Source organism: Gymnoscopelus braueri (genome assembly GCF_963280865.1).
Source record: "Gymnoscopelus braueri genome assembly, chromosome: 7".
Taxonomy (NCBI): domain Eukaryota; kingdom Metazoa; phylum Chordata; class Actinopteri; order Myctophiformes; family Myctophidae; genus Gymnoscopelus; species Gymnoscopelus braueri.
In genome coordinates this window covers 4,406,507-4,428,582 of record NC_137608.1, presented here as the reverse complement: position 1 = coordinate 4,428,582, position 22,076 = coordinate 4,406,507, and the positions used below count along the sequence as shown (strand labels likewise).

The 22,076-nt window shown below is 40.1% G+C and overlaps 2 protein-coding genes across 3 annotated transcripts in view; both read left to right on the top strand.

Annotated features, from left to right (window-relative positions):
* LOC308089395 (kelch-like protein 24) overlaps positions 1-13,079 on the top strand; it is a 14,499-nt gene extending 1,420 nt beyond the window's left edge. The window contains exons 3-14 of the mRNA XM_080434088.1: positions 774-891; positions 1,509-1,706; positions 2,131-2,265; positions 2,362-2,553; positions 2,999-3,142; positions 3,402-3,624; positions 4,869-5,015; positions 6,467-6,595; positions 8,353-8,529; positions 10,809-10,955; positions 11,494-11,659; positions 12,001-13,079. Coding sequence (XP_080290214.1) covers positions 811-891; positions 1,509-1,706; positions 2,131-2,265; positions 2,362-2,553; positions 2,999-3,142; positions 3,402-3,624; positions 4,869-5,015; positions 6,467-6,595; positions 8,353-8,529; positions 10,809-10,955; positions 11,494-11,659; positions 12,001-12,289 — 2,028 coding nt within the window. The 5' untranslated portion in view covers positions 774-810 and the 3' untranslated portion in view covers positions 12,290-13,079. The remainder of the gene's footprint in view (positions 1-773; positions 892-1,508; positions 1,707-2,130; positions 2,266-2,361; positions 2,554-2,998; positions 3,143-3,401; positions 3,625-4,868; positions 5,016-6,466; positions 6,596-8,352; positions 8,530-10,808; positions 10,956-11,493; positions 11,660-12,000) is intronic.
* A 2,778-nt stretch (positions 13,080-15,857) lies between these two features.
* serinc5 (serine incorporator 5) overlaps positions 15,858-22,076 on the top strand; it is a 47,420-nt gene continuing 41,201 nt past the window's right edge. Inside the window, exon 1 of one of the 2 annotated variants that reach the window (XM_080434389.1) lies at positions 15,858-16,108. In XM_080434389.1, the coding sequence (XP_080290515.1) occupies positions 16,082-16,108 (27 nt within the window). In that variant the 5' untranslated portion in view covers positions 15,858-16,081. The remainder of the gene's footprint in view (positions 16,109-22,076) is intronic. The other variant, XM_080434388.1, reaches the window with a different exon arrangement.

Here is a 22,076-nt window from a genome sequence, read left to right as displayed (position 1 = left end):
CCAGTACAGCACCCGGTTAATTATATCCCCGTTGGGAGATTTAGTTATATCAAGTAAATTAACACGTGAGCATGCACCTATTGCACCCCACACGATCGTTGGAAAGGTTGCGCACCAAACCATCCACGGGGACCCTCCCTGGGGGGTACAACTGTATCCTTAATCCCCCCTGTCGACAGGCCTTAGTAGGACATTACTGAAAAATACTTGATAAGCAGAACAAATCTCCACTGATAAAATAAAGTTTCAGTATATCACATAATAACATGAGCTAACAAGTCAAGAAGCTGTTTCTTTGCATTTTAAACGTGACGAGAGTAACTTCATACCTTAATCAGTAATCACATCTGACCACAGTACAACCTCATTTCTCTAATCTCAGACTGCATTTAATTACATCACTGTATTCAACAGACCAAGAGTTCAACATTTTTAATCAATATCCGTGTGGAAGAGATTTGTATCTTGGGTGTTAAATATATTATTTCATGAATCAAACTTATATATTTTTATTGGCACAATGTTTCCTGAGATAATTATATAATAAATAATAATAATAATTATATATAAGTGATCTCAATCCTGTTGTTTGGTTTTTAAGTCCCCAAAATCCAAATGCCATTTTCACTACTTCTTAAAACGGGGAAAAAAAGGAGATATTTCCTCGTGACCCATAAAAATATCTCCGTGACCCAAAGATGGGTCCCGACCCACTGTTTGGGAAACAGTGGTGTAACCAGATGTAACAGTAATGTTGTGTGTTGTCTCTGCAGACTTGCCCACTCCACCACACCTCAGCCCACCTCAGCCATGGCTGACAACATCCTGGCTGCTGCGTGCAGGAGTGAGTCACCACAGGCTGCCAAGATAATCAGACTGGACACTGACCATGTGAGTTTGTTTCACTATTTTAAAACTTTTTTTGAAAATTCTTGAAAAAACGTTGAATCCACTACAGTTTTTTTTTTTTTTTTTTACAATTTTTGACAATATAATGACATGCCCAAAATAGAGATGCCATGTTGAAAGTGGATGAAAAGGCAAGTTATTGGCCTTGTGCCACCCCTTGTGATCTTTGGTGCCATACTGTAGTCCATTGAAGTCCAGGAAGTACTAACATTCACCTCTGTGAAAACGTATAAAAAAAATACAATATATTATGTCCTTGACTTCATTAAAACAGGATTTGGGTGCAAAATCTGTGAACTTACCTTAAACTGTCATTGAGGGACTAGTCTCGCGTGGCCAGAATGTTGCCCCCCACAATTTTCAAATGTGAAGTGCCTCTCTCGGATTTCGGGAGGTGTAGTTCCAGACTCTATATAGCATTCAGAGATTGTAGTATAGTTGTCTGGCTACACACGAGACTATTGATGGACTAATACACAAGGGAAAATATGACATTTCACAAGCACAGTTTCAAAGCCACCATCACAAAATCAGCAACATGTACGGTATATTTGTCTGATCATATAAATCTCCCTCTGTATGTTGCCGTTGCACTTCAGGAGGATGGCACCAGTGCACCTCTACTACCCTCACTGGATGCTGAGATGTTTGAGGAACCCAGCCATGCCAAAAAGGTGTTAGAGGGCATGAACAGGCTGCGCCTCAACAGTGCCTTGTGTGACTTGATCCTGTGCTGTGAGGGACAGGAGTTCCCCTGCCATCGTTACGTACTGGCCTCCTTCAGCCCTTACTTTGAGGTAAATACACACAACATTTATTGACCTGCTGCTGTTGTTAAGGGAATGACATTAAATTCTGCCTTTGGCTTTCATGTGAACAGAAGATCATTTAATTGTTGACACAATATAAATAAGAAATAAGTGGTTCTCAATGTTGGGTTCGGAGACCCCACAGGTGTCCTTGATGAGCTGCAGGTCTGTGACTCAGAGACTGTATAAATGGAACCAAATGGTCCCATTACTGGTCCATTTGGTTCCATTTGCACAGTCTCTGAGTTAAAATAACACAATATTTTATCGTTTATATTGGGGTCCCAGAGATTCATTAAAGACGAAAGTATCAAATTGTTGGTTCATGGCCTAATGGATATCAAACTGGGGGTCCTTTAAAGGTATAACTATGAACACTCCAAGCCAACCATTCACCTTTCATTCTGCACAGGCCATGTTTACATCTGGCATGAAGGAAACCACACAGGAAAGGGTGACCATCAGCGGAGTGGAACCTCAGACCATTGGTTTGTTGGTGAGCTACGCCTACACATCAAAGGTGTCCATCTCCGGGGCAAATGTGCAGGTAATTATCATCATTAAACCTTTAATGATTCATTGTCTCCGTTTTTGTCCCACATAACCTCGGTGCTTAATACACATTTTTGTTAATTTGGTCTAGGCCCTGCTGACAGCATCAAACTTGTGGGACATCACGGCTGTTCGAGAGGCCTGCTGTGACTACATGGATCGTCACATGGACACAAACAACTGTGTGGGGATTTACTGCTTCGCTGACACGCACTCCTTTAAAATGTTGGCGAAACACAGCATGGATTACGTCTTAGAACACTTCAGTGTCGTCTACCAGCATGTCAGTGATTGAGCGATCTTAAGTTTGTTTGTCTGTTTGTCTGTTGTTGGCTCTATCTCCTATAACTTTGTTTTATTGCCATTGCTCAACCTTTTAACCACCCAGACCTGGGTTGAAACTTTCAGTCATTGGTCAGTGATTATATAATATTATAGTTAATATAATATTAATAAGCTACAGTCACAAGTCCATTTCACTGAACAAACCATCTATCACCAATGAGCACTTCAGAGGAGTATGAAGTGAGGGAAGTTAAACTATCAGCTAATGCCCCACACGCACACACGTGCACAGACATACTCTTGTGTTTTTCAAACATATTAACCACTTAAGCCCTATACTTCTCGTCCGATGAATAGACAAAATAGGCAATCTCTCAAGCTGTTTTTGAATCTTGAGAACTGAAACGGTGAGCTAATCTACTGTATTTTATTTCTATCCCTAGGAAGAGTTCCTCTCTCTCTCGATGGAAAGACTGACAAAGATTCTCGCCAGTGACCATCTCAACGTGCCCAAGGAGGACATGGCGTTTGAGGCTGCCATGTTATGGTTAGACAAGGATCCTACCCGTAGACAGAGCTTTGAAAAGGTCAGTTATCTCTTATAAAGGCCCCTGTAGACCAAACTGAGTGCTGTCTATTAGAGACAACGATGGGAGATCAGATTTGGAGACGTTTTAAATCGAATGTATTATTTATTATTACTAGTTGCCAGAACAGCAGAGCACGCTGTCCAAAACATGCTTGACATGATCTACCTGTATATATGGTACTTGCTGGTACTATGTTGTTCACCCAATAATATCCAGTTGGACTAGTAAATAACTAGGGTTCTATGTGCTCTGTAAGGTGCTAGAACAGATCCGTCTGCCTCTCATCAGCCCGTCCTACCTCTACACTGTGAATGAGTCCCTGGAAGTGCTGAAGGAATACGAGGGCTGCCAGACGTTCATCTCTGAGGCCAAGAACCGAGCCAAGACCCGGAGGAAGAACCGGGGGAAAAAACGGGGAAAGAACCGGGGAAAGAACCAGGCCAAGCCCTGCGGTACGACACGCCCTGGCAGGACCACAGGTACCCTGCCTCACACATGCATACATATAGTGGTGGAAAGTAACTAAGTACGGTACTTGAGTACAATTTTGACATGTTTTTTACTTTACTTGAGTTTTTCCAACATCCAATACTTTTATTTCTACTACATCTCAGAGGCAAATATTGTACTTTTTACTCAACTACAATTCTTTGAACTCTTTAGTTACTAGTTACCTGTTCATTATTACAAAACCACTTCAGACCTATATACTTTGGCAATATGAAAATAGCATATCTACAAGCTCAAAACGTGTCGCAAAGCAACGCGTTGTGGATCTGCTATTTTGAAATTGTCATTTGAAAACTTTTGAAATGGGACCTTTTGAAATTTGAGTTCTTCTCCCATCACTGCATGCATGTTGCAAATGATGCTGGTGCAAAATGAAAAAAATGCATCACGTTTTTTTCTGTCTGTACAGAAACATACCTTGCTATAAAAATATGGGTTTAGTTTGCTAAAAAATATATTGCATCGTGATTTCATTATTTTGATTTTACAATTCAAGCTTTGATTTAGATTTTTGTGCTTTTGTAAGTCAAAATGTATGTTTTTGCTGCATTCATTCAGTGACTGCCAATTTGGGCTACCAGAACATTTCACCTGACGACTCAGCCTGGTGCTGTGTTTATGTTCTATTCCCTTTATTAATAACCACTTCAGCCCTTTGTCTTGCTGCTAATACACAAAAATATCAAATCTACAAACTCATAACATGTTGCGATGTGACGTTTAGTGAGCTTGTAGATCTACAAGCTCTGGCTATTTTGAAAATAGTTGACAATCTTGGTGGTTAAAAAGATGAGAAGCTTGTAGATCAGATCTGCTATTTTTGGCTGATGTTCCCCTCAGAATATGGATGCTGGGGGGTTCAAGTGTTTAAATACATTTGGTTCAGGGTTCCCACAGTCATGAAATTCCTGGAATTTAGATAGATCTACAACAACACGTTGCACCATGACACGCTGTTTGCTTGTAGATCTGTTCTTTTTGTCACATGACACCCTCGCTGGAGTCTGTCTGGGTGCATTGATAGCACACAGGAGTAAGAGCCTCATCATTGCACCGTATGATTGCTACAGGCCTGGGAATGGGATAAAATTCTTTTGGAAAAGTTTAGAAAATGTATTGGTAAATGTGTGTAAGAACCCTGATTTGGTTTCTCCTTGAACTCTTAAATCTGCTTTGTCTAACCCACCCGTTCCCTCTCCCCCGCTTGTTGAAGTGATCGTGACGATGGGAGGACGATGTTGTCGTAATAACTACGTTAACAAGATGAAGAGCTTTGATCTCCTCACCAACCAGTGGAAGACTCAGGGACTTCTGCCCTTGTACGTGCACACGTCCCAGATTAATTCTGTGGTGATGTCAGGTGAGGAGACAGCCTGTTACAATTATTACATAATCGCCTAATAGCAATTATTTGAGATAACCACAATTTAGCTTTTTTGCATAATCATCATAATCGTTTCCATGTTGAAACATGTTCATACAGTTTCCAAAAATAGTGGAAATGGCAGATCTATGCGACGCTTTGAGAGCTTGTAGATCAGCTATTTCCACTATTTAAAAAATAGTTTGAAAGTATATATTTTTTTTAAATTTGACATTAATTGGTTATTTATATATTAAAGTTGTTTTATATAGTGAAAATAGCAGATCAAAAGCTCACTGAGATGAATTGGGATTCTAGATTGGCTATTTTCATTAAATTTAAAATGTATGTATTTTTGTAATTTGGAGTCCCAAGAGTCCCTTCCTAGAAATGTAGTCGAGTCAAAAGTACAATATTTCTATTTGAAGTGTAGCAGAGTGTAAGTAATGAGCTAAATAAATTAGATTAAAATGTTTACAAATGTACTCAAGTACAGTACTCAAGTAAATGTACTTAGTTATTGCCCACCATTGCCTGTAATGGATCCTACTGTTTTGCCTCTGAATTGATCTGTAGCAATTTTGCACTGCAAATTCATTTGGATGCAAGTTAATTTACAATTTAGGCAGAATATAGCCCACCTGACAGCTTATGTCACAGTACACTGGACCTGTCTTCGCTTGATCAGAATGAACTTTATTGTCACATCACAGGTTTATAGGTGTAAAGAAGTGAGACTTTTTTTTGTGCGACCTCCATCGATTTTGTTGTTTTCTGAAAGAAGAAAATCAAAGATATCTCCAAATATATGCACATTACATAGCATAAACCAGCAGGTACAGTAATGTATGTACATTTTAGACATGCGAGGTGGTGACACTTCGGTAGGTCCATAGTGGCAGCAGGCGTGTACTGTGTACATGAGATTAGACATTAACATCGTGTTGATTTAGCAATTTTTATTAAGAAGAAAACCAGGACTGGATCCGTTGATCCGGATCTCCAAATAGTAAAATGAACAGGAAGTTGACATTTTTATTAAAAAAAACTAACTACTGGGTTTGGTAATGTTCTATATTGTCTGAATCAGCTTTGATTGTGTTCATTTACGTGCTAAAAGAGTGACTTTGAGCGCTGTTTCACCGTACAATGTAAGTCAATGAGGAGCATATTTTTAATTATCAATTTGTAATCAATGGCGCAATTATTTTTCATTTCTTGTCCACCTTTGGAGTTACATCATAAAGGTAACTACACAACCCAAACCTCTACCAAGTGGTCTTTCCCTTGGAGGTGCAAAAGAAATTCACCCTATTGTCAGGTTCACAGGTCAGGGCTTGTTCAACAGTGACAAGTGAACCATCACAATAACATAGATCTAAGCATTCAAGTTGTCTATGCATCATCAATGCATAACTCGTCTTAATTCTGCCCTTCTCCCACTATAGGCTCTACTGTGTATTTGGCCGGAGGGGTTTCATCTCTTGCAGCACACAGTTGGGAGATTTGGCGCTATGACGTTACCCGTAACTCATGGTTGAAGACGGCTCCCATGAATGAAACACGCACTCGCTTCAGTAAGATCGGCAAAAGTCATATACTGTGTGTAACCTTTTCAATTCAACAAAAGTTAGTCGGGTTCTGCTCCTGAATGCAAATTTCTAATCAACCTAATCACATTTGCAACTCAATGAATTTTTGTTGTGCGCGTGTAACGATCAGATATTGCTATCAACAATTACTTAACAATCACGGGTCGTTAATGATAATCTATTTTATCTTAAAGTAATACTAGGTAACTTTAAAACAAAAACTAAAGTTAAATTGTATATCTTTTGTGAGTGGCAAAAGTTTCACAACACCCACTCCATGAATTTCACCCCCGGAAGCCTTTTATTTATATATTTTGTATTGAATGGTGTCGGGGGGGACTTTCCCGGGAAAATGACGTCATCTGGCCGGAAAACGGAGGCGGAAATGCACTGTTTTCCTGTTTGGCCAGGAACTACCGCAACGGTTTCCTGTTTGGCCAGGAACTACCGCGCTAATAACAAAAAGGAACCTCACGCTGATTTTAAGAGTATGTAGGATTGGAAGATCGAAAAAGAACAGAAAAAGAAAGCACAGCTCAGGTAACTAATGCTCCACTGGCTAAGAGAAACGATCCGCAGATAGTATAAAACAATTAAAAGAACGCTTTTTGAAACGCTTCCGGCTTCCGGTGAAAACAAATGGAATTCTGGGTAATCGAGGACTACGGAAATTGTATGCAGTGACGGTAGTGACCAGCAGAGGTTGCTAAAAATCGTTATTTGTGAATCTGCATTGTACAACTTTAAGGAAGACCTTAAGATAAAATAGATTATGTTTCATAAAAGTAGCATGTAATTAATGACTTTCACAATAAACAGACACAACCACAGAATAAAGCTTAGAAGATGCTATTTATCTGACTGAATAACATGTAATAATGACAGTTGTTAAATGTTAGATCCACGCAGTTCATGGAGGTTCTAACCATAAATCCATGTGATGTCCAAACGCAACGTCCGTGTCGCACGCACGCACGCAGTAATACACCGTCCGTACCATCCTTGCGTCTCCCTGATGCTCACAAACGTAAAGTAAAAAGTTAATCCAAACGTAAAGTCCACTGTCTCTCCAACGGACAAACAGACGATACGCCTCGCTGGATACGAAAAGAAACTAAACAGTCTCACCGGAGTAGATGTCGGTCCCGGCCGGGCGCACTCCTTTAAGCGTGAGTATTGGTGGCTTTGGCTATATTCCACCGAATGTTGTTACCCCCTGTGGGCCGGCAACTTCCGTGTCCTTTATCCGCGGACGCGTCACGGCCCGTCACTCACTCAATCAATCTATTGACATTGACATTGACTTCTAAGCCCCCCAAAACATAAACAAAACCAAAACCGATTTATCAATTTCAAAGAGAATAGGACCTTACACATAAGGATGGTTTTAAGGACTACTTTGGGTCATTCACTTTTAAATGACATTTTAAAATAAATAGACATTATGTGGCAGTGCTACACGTGAACATGTCAGTAGATCAGCAGTTTCTGAAATACTCAGACCAGCCCATTTGGCATCACCAACCATGCCACGTTCAAAGTAATTTTAAACACCCTTTCCCCCATTCTGATGCGTGGTTTGAACTGCAGCAGTTCAATTCAAGTAGAATTTAATATGACTTTGTTTTTGAATAACCTCTAAAAGAGTTCCCTTGCCTTGGTTTACCCAAGGAGAGGCTGCATATTGCACATGGCCATGGTCATCAGTTGTAATGATCAGGTTTATTTATTTTTACACATAGGTCTGGTGATGCTGGACGGCTATGTGTATGCAGTGGGTGGCCGGGGGAAGAACTCCATGGATCGCTACAACCCCAGCACCAACACCTGGCAGCTCATCAAGTGTGTCGGGGTGGCAGCCTATTGTGATTCCAAACAGCCTTCTGTGGTCGCACTAGATGGACTGCTCTATTTTATTGGTATGGAACAGGTGTGCACGTCAACCGTTTCAGTCTGCTGAAGAGTAATCAGGGTTCAATTTGCTGGGGGGGGGGGGATTCCATGCCTCTGCTTTTGATACACCCCCATGCTATTTGCTGTACGACTACGTATATAGGGCTTAAGTGGTTATTTTCTCCACCAGGCCGAAGACGTGGCCGAGACTATGTTTTGCACCCCGTCCGTCCGTCCATCTGTGAAAAGTTAATTTCTGGCATTGTTGGCCCAATCGAAGTGAAACTGTGCACGCACACTCCCTGGATGCCAGAGCAGAACCTCTGCCACAATTTGTTCACATCGGAACCGGATGTTTAGTGAAATACATTGAAGTCTATGGCAGCCGGCTGGACCAGCTTGTGAGCAAACACTATTTCTGCGACAACATATATTGTATAATTATGTATAAAGTAGTTTCATATGTATAAACATGCCATGTTATTGTGCATTCAATCCTAAGCTATTAAAAACAATAGACAGATTAATATATTCATGCTTTTATTTTACACATGCTCAAGGTACAGTGAGTAGGGTGGACGTACTGCCATTTATAAACATACCTTATTAACTGAGAACAACAACAATCTGTCAATTGCACAATAATCATGTATGCATGCTATTCAAAATGGACAGAATCATGATTTATTTTAAACATAATTGTGGAAAATATTTTTAAAATATTTGAAGACAAATGGATTTTTTTGTAAAAATAAAAAAACAAGAAAAACATATATATTTTTTATATATTTTTTTTAATTGTCTAATCAATCAACAATTTCGCAGACCCCTGTTGAAGACCTTATGAGCACTTTAAACCTTTATACTGTATACATTGAAAATAGACGATCTACAAGCTCACAACGCGTCGCAATGTAATGCGTTGTGAGCTTGTAGATCTGCTATTTTCAAAAAAGAATACTTTTTTTACAAATCTGGTACGGGGCTCCCTGGCACAAAACATCTTCAAATGGGGGTTAGGGACAAATACAAATACCATGACATAAAGATGATTGAGAACCACTGGTTAGAATACGTTTTAAATTGTTACGCAAGCCCAAATAATCAACTACACTTCAGAAAAAAAGCCCAAAAAACTGCAACCCGCAACTACCAATATTTACAAGCCACTTCACAGAAAAATAAGGCCAAATTCGCTTATAATAAGAGGACATGGCAACACTGGTTTCTGGCTCTGCAGTATTGCATACTTTGAGCTCTTTAGATCGCTCAAAAAACTTAAACACACATCGAAAAGCAACACAGCAGAAAACAATGTGTGATATGTGTTCTTTTATTTTCCAGAAGAAATTACTCTACAAAGGTCTCAGTCATTCAGAAATATATTTTGATCATGAGCTGGTCCACCGGGCTCTCATTAACTCATTCACTGCGAAGGACGACTATGATTGATGACTTTGGGTGTTTCCACTAGATGGCGCTGTTCCGCAACCTATGAGCCACCATTTCAGGCTCAGACACAGAGAGATCTAGGAGATCATGTGACCACAAGATGTAATGCTCCATCTACTTCCTGGTTAGCGTCTATGGGGAAATGAATGTGTCTTGAGTAACTTTTTTTCCCCTGCATTTTTGGCAAGACATGCTATTTTCAACGGCCTGTAGCAAGTGAGCCGCAAGTCGGATTGAATTTTTCTTTTCTTTTCGCGGAAGCACAGTGAAAGCCCTTGTGATTACCAATCAGGGGATCGATCATACTAAAGATAAATATTCTGTGACTACAAAAGGTAAGAAAATCGCTGGCAGTGGATGCACGCAACTAGAAATAAGTCTGGCAGTGAAAACGTTCATGGATTTGGAAAAATTGCCTTTTCTCTACATTCAACTGCTAATAACTATGGAAAGGATGATCGCGATGGCGCACTTTTTTCTCCCCGATTCTACGAGACTCGGATACGTCTTTTAAAGGGATCGGGGGATCGATCGTACTGATAAATATTCTATGATTTTTGAGGTTATGAGGTTAGTGAAAACACTCGAAAATCGCTTGCAGTGGTTTAGCAAACAATGTTTTATTTCTGGCAGTCAAAGAGTTAACTGAAAATGTCCAAAGCCTTTGGTATTATGTGTTATCCTTCTCCTATTGACGTGTGTGTGTGTGTGTGTGTGTGTGTGTGTGTGTGTGTGTGTGTGTGTGTGTGTGTGTGTGTGTGTGTGTGTGTGTGTGTGTGTGTGTGTGTGTGTGTGTGTGTGTGTGCGCGTGCGCGCGCGCGCCCTTCCTTCCTTCCTTCCTCCCGGGCCCTAGGTGGCCTTCCAAGTTCTCGTAACCCAAATCCAGCCCAGGTGGCCAAGTACAACCCTGAAACATCTGTATGGACAGAAGTCACACCTATGCAGATTCCCCGTGATAACCCAGCTGTCTGCACTCTGAATGGAAAGATCTACCTTATAGGTATCATACCTGTTCTTAGTCTGTGGTGGAAGAAGTACTCAGCGCTTTTACTTGAGTAAAAGTAGCAATACCAGATTGTAGAAATACGCTGTTACAAACTTTTATTTGAGTAAAAGTCCAAAAATATTGGCATAAGCATATTCTTGCAGTACTAAACATAAGAATACTCACATTAATGGTAAATATAAATGACTATTAACCTACAATATTACACAATTTATCAGTTAGTGTTTGTTTTGTATGAATCTAATTCTGCAAAGTAACTAATTGGGTTGGAGTAAAGTAAAACATTTGCCCCAGAGATGTAGTGGAGTAGAAATAAAAAGTAGCCTATTTAAACATTTAAGAAATATTATTATTATATAAAAGCACCTCAACATTGTACTTTAAGCACAGTACTTGGGTAAATGTGTTTAGTTACTTTCGACCACTGCTCTTAGTTCCATAATGGACTCACTTCAACTTCACTGTAGTTTGATAAACCTAATAGAGCCCACTGACAGTCTCTATCCTATGTTCCTTCTTGTCGATCAAATAGGTGGTACAAATATCAAGGGCGAGACAGAAAACACGATGGAGTGCTACCACCCCAAGACCGACCAGTGGAGCGCGTGTGCCCCTATGGAAGAGCCACGCAGTGACCCTGGCGTGGTGGTGGTGGATGGAAAGATCTGCGTGCTAGGAGGGAGGCAAGGATACCACAAGTAAGACACTGCTGGAGGTCTGTCAACATCATCATGCCATTTGATGATTAATTGTCATACAAATAACTGCGATTAACAACTGAATTTTCTTTTTGACATTGAACACTTGCACAGGATGGATATGACAAATAACTTAAATATACAGTACATAGAAATGACAATCATTTTATACTTTAAAAAATTATGTTTGAAAATGTATGAAGATTTTTCAACATGGTGACGATTATGGCGATAATGCAAAATAATTACGAGTATCTCAAATAACTGCGATTATGTAATAATTGGGACTTGTCCACAGCAAATATTTCTCTCATGGCTATAATTGGTCTCTCTTCGTGCAGGTTTCTCAAGAACATTGTGCGCTACTGTGAAGAGACAGACTCGTGGGAAACCGTGGGACCGTGCCACAATGCTTGCTACAATCTCCACTGCGTGTCTTTCAGGCTGAGGGATGACTTCCCATCTGCAGCTGATGATGATGATGAAGATGACGAAAAGGAGGAGGTTGATAGTGATGCTGGTGGTGATGCTGATGGTAGTTCTTATGATTCTTATGATGAGTTTGAGAGTGATGATGGCATTGGCGAAGGCGAACGTTATTACAATGTTCACAACTGGATGAATTTATGAATATGTGTGGTATTTGTAGTGGAAATAAATATTCTTGGATTCATGAGACCTGACGTCCCTGGCACCATTGGATGTACGCTACTGTAGTGTGACAGTGGCCTGCTTAGTTTAACCCCCTTAAGGGACTCTGCTCAACCATATGGTTGAGCGGAGTCCCTCAGGGCTATGTACTAGTGTATTTTCTGTTATCTATTATTGTGGGGAAAGCTTTCACTGAAAATAGCCGATCGCGGTCCGTCACGTTATGATCTTGTCGATCAACTATTTTCAGTGAAAGCTTTCCCCACAATACGGATGCTGGGGTTTAAGTGGTTAATTTCACATGTCTTTGTTTCACTATCAACAGACTGTATTTTCCTCATTATACTGTATATTCCCTGTTTATTGACTGTACATATATTGTCGCTTTTTGACTTGAGTGGATCAAAATATTGTTTGGAATTAAGTTTTGTACGGAGCCAGAAAACATAGTTTTGAGTCTTCATTGTCCTAATTATGACGCATCTCCCCATGTGACTACAGTATTATGGGGAGTTGCCTATAGCGTAACTAGACCCACCACACCCTTTCCCACCCAACTAGATTTTCCTATGTTTTTGCATTTCCCTCTCTCAATTGATAACATTATTATAATTGAATATTGGGTTGCTGTGGGCAGTGAAGTCAGGTAACATCATTTTGACTTAACTATCTCACCTGAGCCTGGTTATTTTCTTGGGGGGAAAACATTATTGTTTATCCATCTATGGTAAAAGCTGATATTCCCAATAAAGTTTGCTCCAATGCTTCAGTTCATTGTCCATAAATGTACTGCACTGTAATTCAGAATATTGTGATCCGCTATTAATGACACTATTCAGACCATTAAACTGTAACAAGAGGCTGTCTTAAGTCACAATAATAACCACCAAATTGAACCAACATTCAGCAATTTTATGATTTGCCTCTGAAGATGTCGAGCGTCTGTATAAAGAATGGGAATGTTTAAATACTCAAGTAAAGTAAAAGTCCCTCTCAATTTCTACTCGATTATAGTACTTGAGTAAATGTGCTTAGTTACATTCCCACCACAGGTTCTGAGGTCAGCCTCAGGGTTATGAGGTCCAGGGCAGAATCACGCTTTGCATGCTGACCAGTGGTGTAAAGTAACTAAGTACATGTACTCAAGTACTGTACTTAAGTACAACTTTGAGGTATTTTTTTAGCTTGTAGATCTGCTATTTTGCGGCTTTAGGCTTACGGTGAAATGCCCAAAATAAGAAAGGCATTCATGAAATAGCTGTCCTAAAATGTTGATGTCCTCACAAGTATAGTAATTCAAACGTACGTGTGTGTGTGTGTGTGTGTGTGTGTGTGTGTGTGTGTGTGAGACTGTCACATGACCCGACTGGCAGTGAGAGAGCAGTACAGTTCCTTATCAGCTCAAACTGATGTGAAAGCCTTTTCCACTGGAAGCCTATTGTAACCACACACACACACTGTCACAAGATATTCCATATATGGAACACTTTCTTCATTCACTTAAACTAAGTTTGAGATTTTTGGAGGATTGCAAGTGAAACGTATGTTTGGTAATAACAATCTAAATCTACAAACTTCAGTTCAGTTTTATTTTCTGCTACTGGACAAATATCGTAAGAAAATATAGACAATTCATTCAATTAAAGTTGATTTACATTTGACTACACATTACATTTATATATATATATATATATATATATATATATATATATATATATATATATATATATATATATATACATACACACACACACACACACACACACACACACACACACACACACACACACACACACAAATATGGTTTTAACTGGAGTTTTCGAATGATTGTTGAGTGTTAAGTCTAACACGTAGTAATATTTGCCTCTGAGATGTAGCGGAGTATAAGCATTGTAAAATGGACATACTCAGGTAAAGTCAAAGTAAAACCTCAAATTTTTAATTAAGAACACTGCTTACTTTCCACCACTGAGTATTATGACATTACATTTCATGGCTGCCGTGTCTTACTGTTGGCTGAAGCAAGTCTTCTCTCATCTGAAACACTAGCATGACGTGCTGCATGTTGGAGGCTACTTCAGTGCTTGTGTGAAGTATGGAGGGTTGGATGAGAAACATAATGTACAGAACAGCGGTGGTGTAAAGTAACATTTACTTAAGTACTGTACTTGAGTACAATTTTGAGGTATTTGTACTTTACTTAGTATTTCCAATGTCCAATACTTTTACTTCTACTCCACTACATCTCAGAGGCAAATATTGTACTTTTACTCCACTACAATCTTTTGAAAACTTTAGTTACTATTTACTTTGTAGATTTTGAGTATTATTACAAAACATACATTAAGCACTTGAAAATAGACGATCTACATGCTCACAATGCGTTGCGATGCGACGTATTGTGAGCTTGTAGATCTGTTATTTTCAAAAGATGTTTATACACTTGAAAACTTGAAATGGGACATTCTGCACAGTGAGTACTTTTACTTTTGGTACTTTTATTGCATATTGATGCCAACGCTTTTATATTTTTACTCAAGTACATTTTGAATTCCGGACTTTGACTTGTAACAGAGTATTTCTACAATTGCAGTATTGATACTTTTACTTAAGTAAACAAATTGGGTTCTTTTTCCACCACTACAGAACAGTCAGATCAGTGAATTATGTCACTGTACACACATCCATCCATACATCCATACATACACACATCCAACCCATAGCTGAGTGGGCAGACCAGAGACTGAGGCCGTCTGGGGAAACAAAAGGTCCCTATTGGTTCACACCCCAGCCCTGGTCTAAAAGTGTCACAATGTCCTGGAGCAAAGACACTTAACACTCAAGTGTTAAGTGTAACACTTTAGGCTCACACAGTGCATCGTTGTTTAGAACTTCTACGTTCTAAGCACTCTAGTTGTGAATATGTTGTGAAAGCAACAGAAATAATGAAATAATAGTAATATATTTTGGATAAGTAGGCCTAATCACCAGTAATGCCTATGTGTAATAACTAAGGTAAAGTTAAGGAATTGCAGTCAGGTATTTCACATGTATATTTTGTCTTGGAACGCGTAAAATAGGTCTTCATGTGTTTTCACAAAGTAGTTTGGTATAGCCTACTATTTTGTGCCATTCCAAATATAATTTCCCTCCATGGCCACAGTGTTATTTCTGTATAATATAGCACTAGCCCTACATAACCTATATTTATTTTCTAGGGGGGGATTCTGCTTGACTGGATTTTTATGTAGCCTACGTCATCATGACACAGTGAGGGAGTAACAGAGAGGGGGGGGGAGAGAGGGGGAGAGAGAGAGAGAGAGAGAGAGAGAGAGAGAGAGAGAGAGAGAGAGAGAGAGAGAGAGAGAGAGAGACACACACACACACACACACACACACACACACACACACATATACACAGTCAGAGAGAGAGTGGTAGGAGAGAAAGAGGGAAAGACACACAGAGAGAGAGAGAGAGAGAGAGAGAGAGATAGAGAAAGAAGGTGGTAGGAGAGAGAGGGAAAGACAGAGAGAGAGAGAGGGAGAGGGAGAGAGAGAGAGAGAGAGAGAGAGAGAGAGAGAGAGAGAGAGAGAGAGAGAGAGAGAGACACACACACACAGAGAGACAGTTGAGAGAGAGAGACAGACACACACACACACACACAGAGAGACAGTGGAGGGAGGAGGTTGGATAGAGAGAGCAGCAGTTAGTTGGACACACGCTGCTCTTTCGGTGTGTTTTCTCGACATTTCTTCCACAGTAACAGCATCATGTGCTCCCCGTGTTGTTTCTCACAGGTAAGACACCATTCGTCTGGTTCTGTTTGTCTTTGTTGAACCGTTTCCAGCTTGAATAGGAATATGAAAGCCACGGGAGAAGAGCCTCGATGGTTTTGTTTTTGTTTGGTTTGTTTTCTTCGACACGGAACGTCGGCTCTTGTTTAAACAAGCGAGCGTCTGTTGTCAATGTTCGCTTTTTGTTCCACGAACGTTTTTTAATTCATTTGAAACGGGATAAAGTAGATTATTTTTGGCGGTGCCGAGAGGGAGGATAGGAGAGGTTGTGTTGGTGTTACATCAACGCCGGTGACACGTTGAATTCGGTGACTCCATATGTTAGGCTTTTCCAGCTTTAGGTTCCCAAGTTAACATACACAAGGCTGACTTCATTTTTTGTATTTAATAGAATGTCGAATTATGTCCCAATATGATGCTATGGTGATGGCCAATGGTGTAAAGTAACTAAGTGCATGTACTAATTTCTCAAGTACTGTACTTAAAGTACAATTTTGAGGTGTTTTTTACTTTACTGGAGTATTTCCTATTTTCAATACTTTTACTTACTTACTCACATGTTGTGAGCTTGTAGATCTGCTATTTTCAAAAGTTTGGTATTGATTGATTGAATACTTTACAGTTTGCAAAGACAAGCACAGGGAAGTACAGTTCAATACAAGGTATGTTATGAGGATTTTAAACCCACGAAAGCACTATGGCTTGTTTCCATTGGGGTCCTTACTCAATTCATTGAAATTACACATTTCATACATTTGAAAACGTGTGAAATTAGACATTCTGCATAATGAGTACTTTTGGTCCTTTAAGTACATTTTGATACCAATACTTTTGTACGTTTACTCGTACATTTAGAATTCCTTTCACTTGTAACTGAGTATTTCTACATTACGGTATTGATACTTTTACTTAAGTAAAACATTGGGAGTACATTTTTCCACCACTGACGATGACCACGAAACACAACCGACATGGCAAAGCAGCCACCTCTAGAGGCACGCAATTCGATAGGTGCACACATGTCGGTGTGACGTGCCACCACTGTCGCCTGAGAGTCTCTCAAGTAGCTCTGTGGTTTCCACTGCCTGCTCCAGATGTTTATAGGAGTCATTCTGAACGCTATAACATCTGTAACAGCCAGGTTGACGCTTTGTTTAGGACATATAAATGGCGTCTGGGTCTCTAGAATAAAGAAGCCCGTGCTTGTGGCTCATCTTTGTGGCCACTGTGTATGTGTGAGAGAGAGAGACTGTCTGTGGCGAGGGTGAAAGAGGAAGCTTGACAGTCACAGATTTCTTTGTTGTCTAATTTCAGTGATTATTTGTGTCAGCTCGCTTGTGTTTCCCCTTAGTGGATATAGCCTGCCTGCCCGCTTTGTTTACAACTGCTTAACAATACTGTGTGTGTGTGTGTGAATGACACTTGAGTTACTATGGGCCAGTGCTTCTCAAAGTGGGGTCCGGGGACCCCCCACAGCACAGGGGTCATCGAAAGGGGTCCAAGAAGGTCCCCAGCGACATTTCTACCACTTAAACCCCACATACATCTCACTGTGACATGTGAGCTTGTATATCTGCTATTAAAAATCCAATGATTTTGAAACATTTGAAAAACACAAATCTTGTATGGGGGTTCCCTGACACACAATATTTTCAGATGGGGGTCCGCAGCAAAGTACATATTCATTTGGGGGTCCTTGACATGAAAAATGTCCCTAATATATTAGAATTTGATACAATTTCCCTGATCTCTGCTAGAGAAATGATTTGTTTTTATGGGTAAAACTGATTTTCTCTATGCCGGTGTCGCAGGCCAGAAATAGCAGAACTATAAGCTGACTTGTGGGTAAGACAAGTGACGTGTGTGTGTGTATGTGTGTATAATAGTCTTCCGTCCGGCCTACTGTACCATAATAAATAGTATTGTGGGGTTATATAATCAACCTGTGTTGTGGACCAGAGTTTGTGGGCCCAAAAGTTGGGAGAGATTTTCCTGTTTATTTCCCACTGAACACACATTCTTTGTGGATACAAGGCCACGCTGCGTTGGGCTGCGAGGAATTTAATTACAAGGCGATATCGGCCTCTCTCTCTCTCTGTGCCCAAAAGCCCCTAAATGAGAGGGAATGCATCTGTGTTCAGATTAATGTTGTGGGGGGAGATTAATTAGCACGGAATCAAGTCCAAACACTTCCCATCAACCCTGTCCTGCTGCAGTCAGTGTTAGTTAATCCTATTAGATCAACTCATAATTAGCTTGGTTTTCATTTATACATGTTGATCTGTGAGAAGCCTGGATAGATTTAGCAACTGTGTGTGTGTGTGTGTGTGTGTGTGTGTGTGTGTGTGTGTGTGTGTGTTTGTCAGTGGTCAAAAGTAGCTCAAATATAGTACTTGAGTATACTTTTGAGGTATTTTTTACGTTACTGGAGTATTTCCACTTTTACTTCTACTCCACTACATCTCAGAGGCAAATATTGTACTTTTACTCCACTACAATTATTTGAAAACTTTAGTTACAAGTTACTTTGCACATATAAATTATTATTATATTATTGACTACTTAAGCCCTATTTTATACCTAGGCTATTTGAAAATAGCCGATCTACAAGCTCACAACGTGTCTCATCGCGACACGTTGTGAGCTTGTAGATCGTCTATTTTCAAACATAATAGTACTTTTACTTTTGGTACTTTAAGTATATTTTGATGCCAATACTTTTGTACTTTTACACAAGTAACATTTTGAACACAGGCCTTTTACTTGTAACAGAGTAGTTTTATATTGTGGTATTGCTACTTTTACTACTTTCCTTGTGATCGCCAAATGTCCCCACGGGTGTATATAGTAGAATTTGAGAAACAGACAGAGAGAGTACAATTGTCCTGGTCCTCACAAGAGAAGTGGTTGTCTTTCATGGTCAAAATGAGAGTTAGGTTTACAATTAGGACAAACTTCAGGGTGGGGTTAGGGTCAGGCATTTTAGAGGTTAGGTTTAAAGGTGGGGTTGGAGTTAAGACTGATTTTATTATACTTAATAATGCATCAGATCTATAAACCGTAGATCGGCGATTTCCAGCTGTAGGCTAGGGTTAAGAATAGCAAAAAATGGCAATCATAAAATCGCCTCCTAAAATGTTGATGTTGCTTCAGAAGTATTTAATACGTGTGTGTGTGTGTGTGTGTGTTTGTGTGTGTGTCTCCTGTTGTGTTTCAGTGTGCCTGTGGTCGTAATCACTTCCTCTGTGGCTCATAGGAAGGGCAGTGTGTGTGGGAGTGTGTGTGGGGTTGTTTACATTAGATTTGGAAAGAGAAACGGCATGGGAATGGGAGCAGCTCACTCCTAATTAACCGGGAGAAGAAAGGTTTTGTCACCACACCACCACGGCACAGCAGAGGTTTTCTGAAGCTTAAACCTCACTGTTTCACACAGTGTTACCCCCTAGGGGGTCCTCCAGAGTAACTACAGGGGGGCCACCAAATCTTTGTGTGGTAGGGACTTTTATTTTACACTAACCACTTGAACCCTATCGTCCCTATTCTGAGGAGAACATTTGCCGAAAATAGCCGATCTACAACGCCTCGCGCTGCGAGGTGTTGTGAGCTTGTAGATCTACTATTTTCAGCAAAGAGGTTTGGTGTAGAGGGAAAAACGATCCGACCAAGTACAGAGCCAACGGTCAAGTTTACAAAGTATTGAAGGTTTCAAGTGTCTGAAAACACACATTAACATGAATACAATATGTAGTGGGGGGTCCCTGCTTCATCCCCCTCTCAGCTAGGGGGTCCTTGGCCTGAAAAAAACGCTGAAGACCCCTGCAGTAATGGCTGTTATGTCTTGAGGTACATTGACATTGGCCACGTGACACAATGCAACACCTAGTAAGACACTCACTCTACTCTATGACTAGAGGCAAGTGATATATGGTAATGGCATGTATATACTGTATTAGCATATATAATTTAGTAGCACAGCCTACATTTGGTTACGAATAGCAGACTCAGATGTGTACATAAAGGTACCGTTACAGCACTCAAATAAGTCATCAGACTGATCTGTGATCAGTTCTCTTTCCCAGCATGAATGTGTGGACACTGGTCTGTTTGAGACGACAATAATGGAGTCCGGTTCAACAAGGTAGCATGGTGGCAAACAATGGCTAGAGAGAGAGAGAGAGAGAGAGAGCATTATAATGGTCAGTTTTTATCCATTCATGCCGGAACTAGACTCAATGTTGTTGTTGTTGTTACACAGTGGTGGAAAGTAACTTAAGTACATGTACTTAAGTACAATTTTGAGTTACTTTTTACTTTAGTAGAGTATTTCCAATTTGCAATACTTTTACTTCTACTTCACTTCCACCACTACAATTATTTGAAAGCTTGAGTTACTAGTTACTTTGCAGGTATAAATTAGTATATTATAAAGCATACATTAACCACTTTAGCCCTATTTTATACATAGGCTATTTACAAGCTCGCAACGCGTCGCATTGCGGCGCGTTGTGAGCTTGTAGATCTGCTATTTTCAAACATTAGTCCTTTTACTTTTGGTACTTTAAGTATATTTTGATGCCAACACCTTTGTACTTCTACTCAAGTAACATTTTCAACACAGGCCTTTTACTTGTAACAGAGTATTTTTATATTGTGGTATATTGCTACTTTTACTTATCGAAAATATCTGGGTACTTCTTCCACCACTGTTGTTACATGAAAACAAAAAGTAGAGCCGAGTAGCAGCAGCCACTAGTGTGTGTGTGTGTGTGTGTGTGTGTGTGTGTGTGTGTGTGTGTGTGTGTGTGTGTGTGTGTGTGTGTGTGTGTGTGTGTGTGTGTGTGTGTGTGTGTGTGTGTGTGTGTGTGTGTGTGTGTGTGTGTGTGTGTGTGTGTGTGTGTGTGTGTGTGTGTGTGTGTGTGTGTGTGTGGGGGCTGATGTAATCTCAGTGAAACTCCTGTTCTATCGCTTATTGCGGAGGCGTTTGTACCAGATAGGAGGTCAGTCAGTGGTCTGGACAGACAGCACACAGTCTGGAGTGGTGGTGGTGTGTAGACGTAACTGACCCCAGGTCTGCCATTATCCCACACAGAACGTCGTAAACAAACGCGTACACACACATGGTCTGACATCACATGAGTGTGTCGTTCAGGGGAGAATGAGATGAGAGATGACTATTTAGGCATTTAGCAGACGCTCTAAATGACGACTTACAGGTGCGAGGATCGGAATAAACATTAAGCATGAATGAACTCTAGTCAGTAAACAAGGTACCGTAAATCCTCTAATAGTGACCCAGGCTTTTATTTGTTTCAACTGTATAGTGGGTACCAGGTTTTTATTGAAAGGAGGCATATATAAGAGAGAGGCCTATATTTCTATTTTTATAAAAAAAAAAGTCTTGTATTATTATTGTATTGTACAAAAAGAGGCTTGTATTAAAAGAGAGGCTTTTAATTGCTTGTTTCAACAACGCCCCCGGTCATTAATAGAGACCCGTTTTTTTATTGATTGGTCAATATTAGAGGATTTAAGGTAAATAGCCACATAAGTAGAGTGCAGAGAGAACATTGTAGTGCCTCAAAGAAACTAAGATATCCCAGGTAAACAATGAAGTTTGAACCTAACTACCATCTGTCTATAAACGACACGCTATCTAACTAACAAGCCTGTACATTTGAAACTATGGCCCGCCAGGTAAACAATGAACCTAACATATGTCTAAATGTCATCCAATCTAAATTGCATTCTTAACCTCTGTGGTCGAGAAAAAGAAACAAAAAAACATGAAAACAAGTAGTGACTAAGATATAGAGTAACGTCTGCATGCTAGTAGACATATCTTGGTCAATCCAGATCTTGGCCACTGAGATAAGCTTCACTCGGGAGACGGAGAAGCACATTTTAAACATCCCAGTGACGTGTCTTTCCTCCATGACTCACACAGTCTGTCTGTCTGTCTGTCTCCACTGTC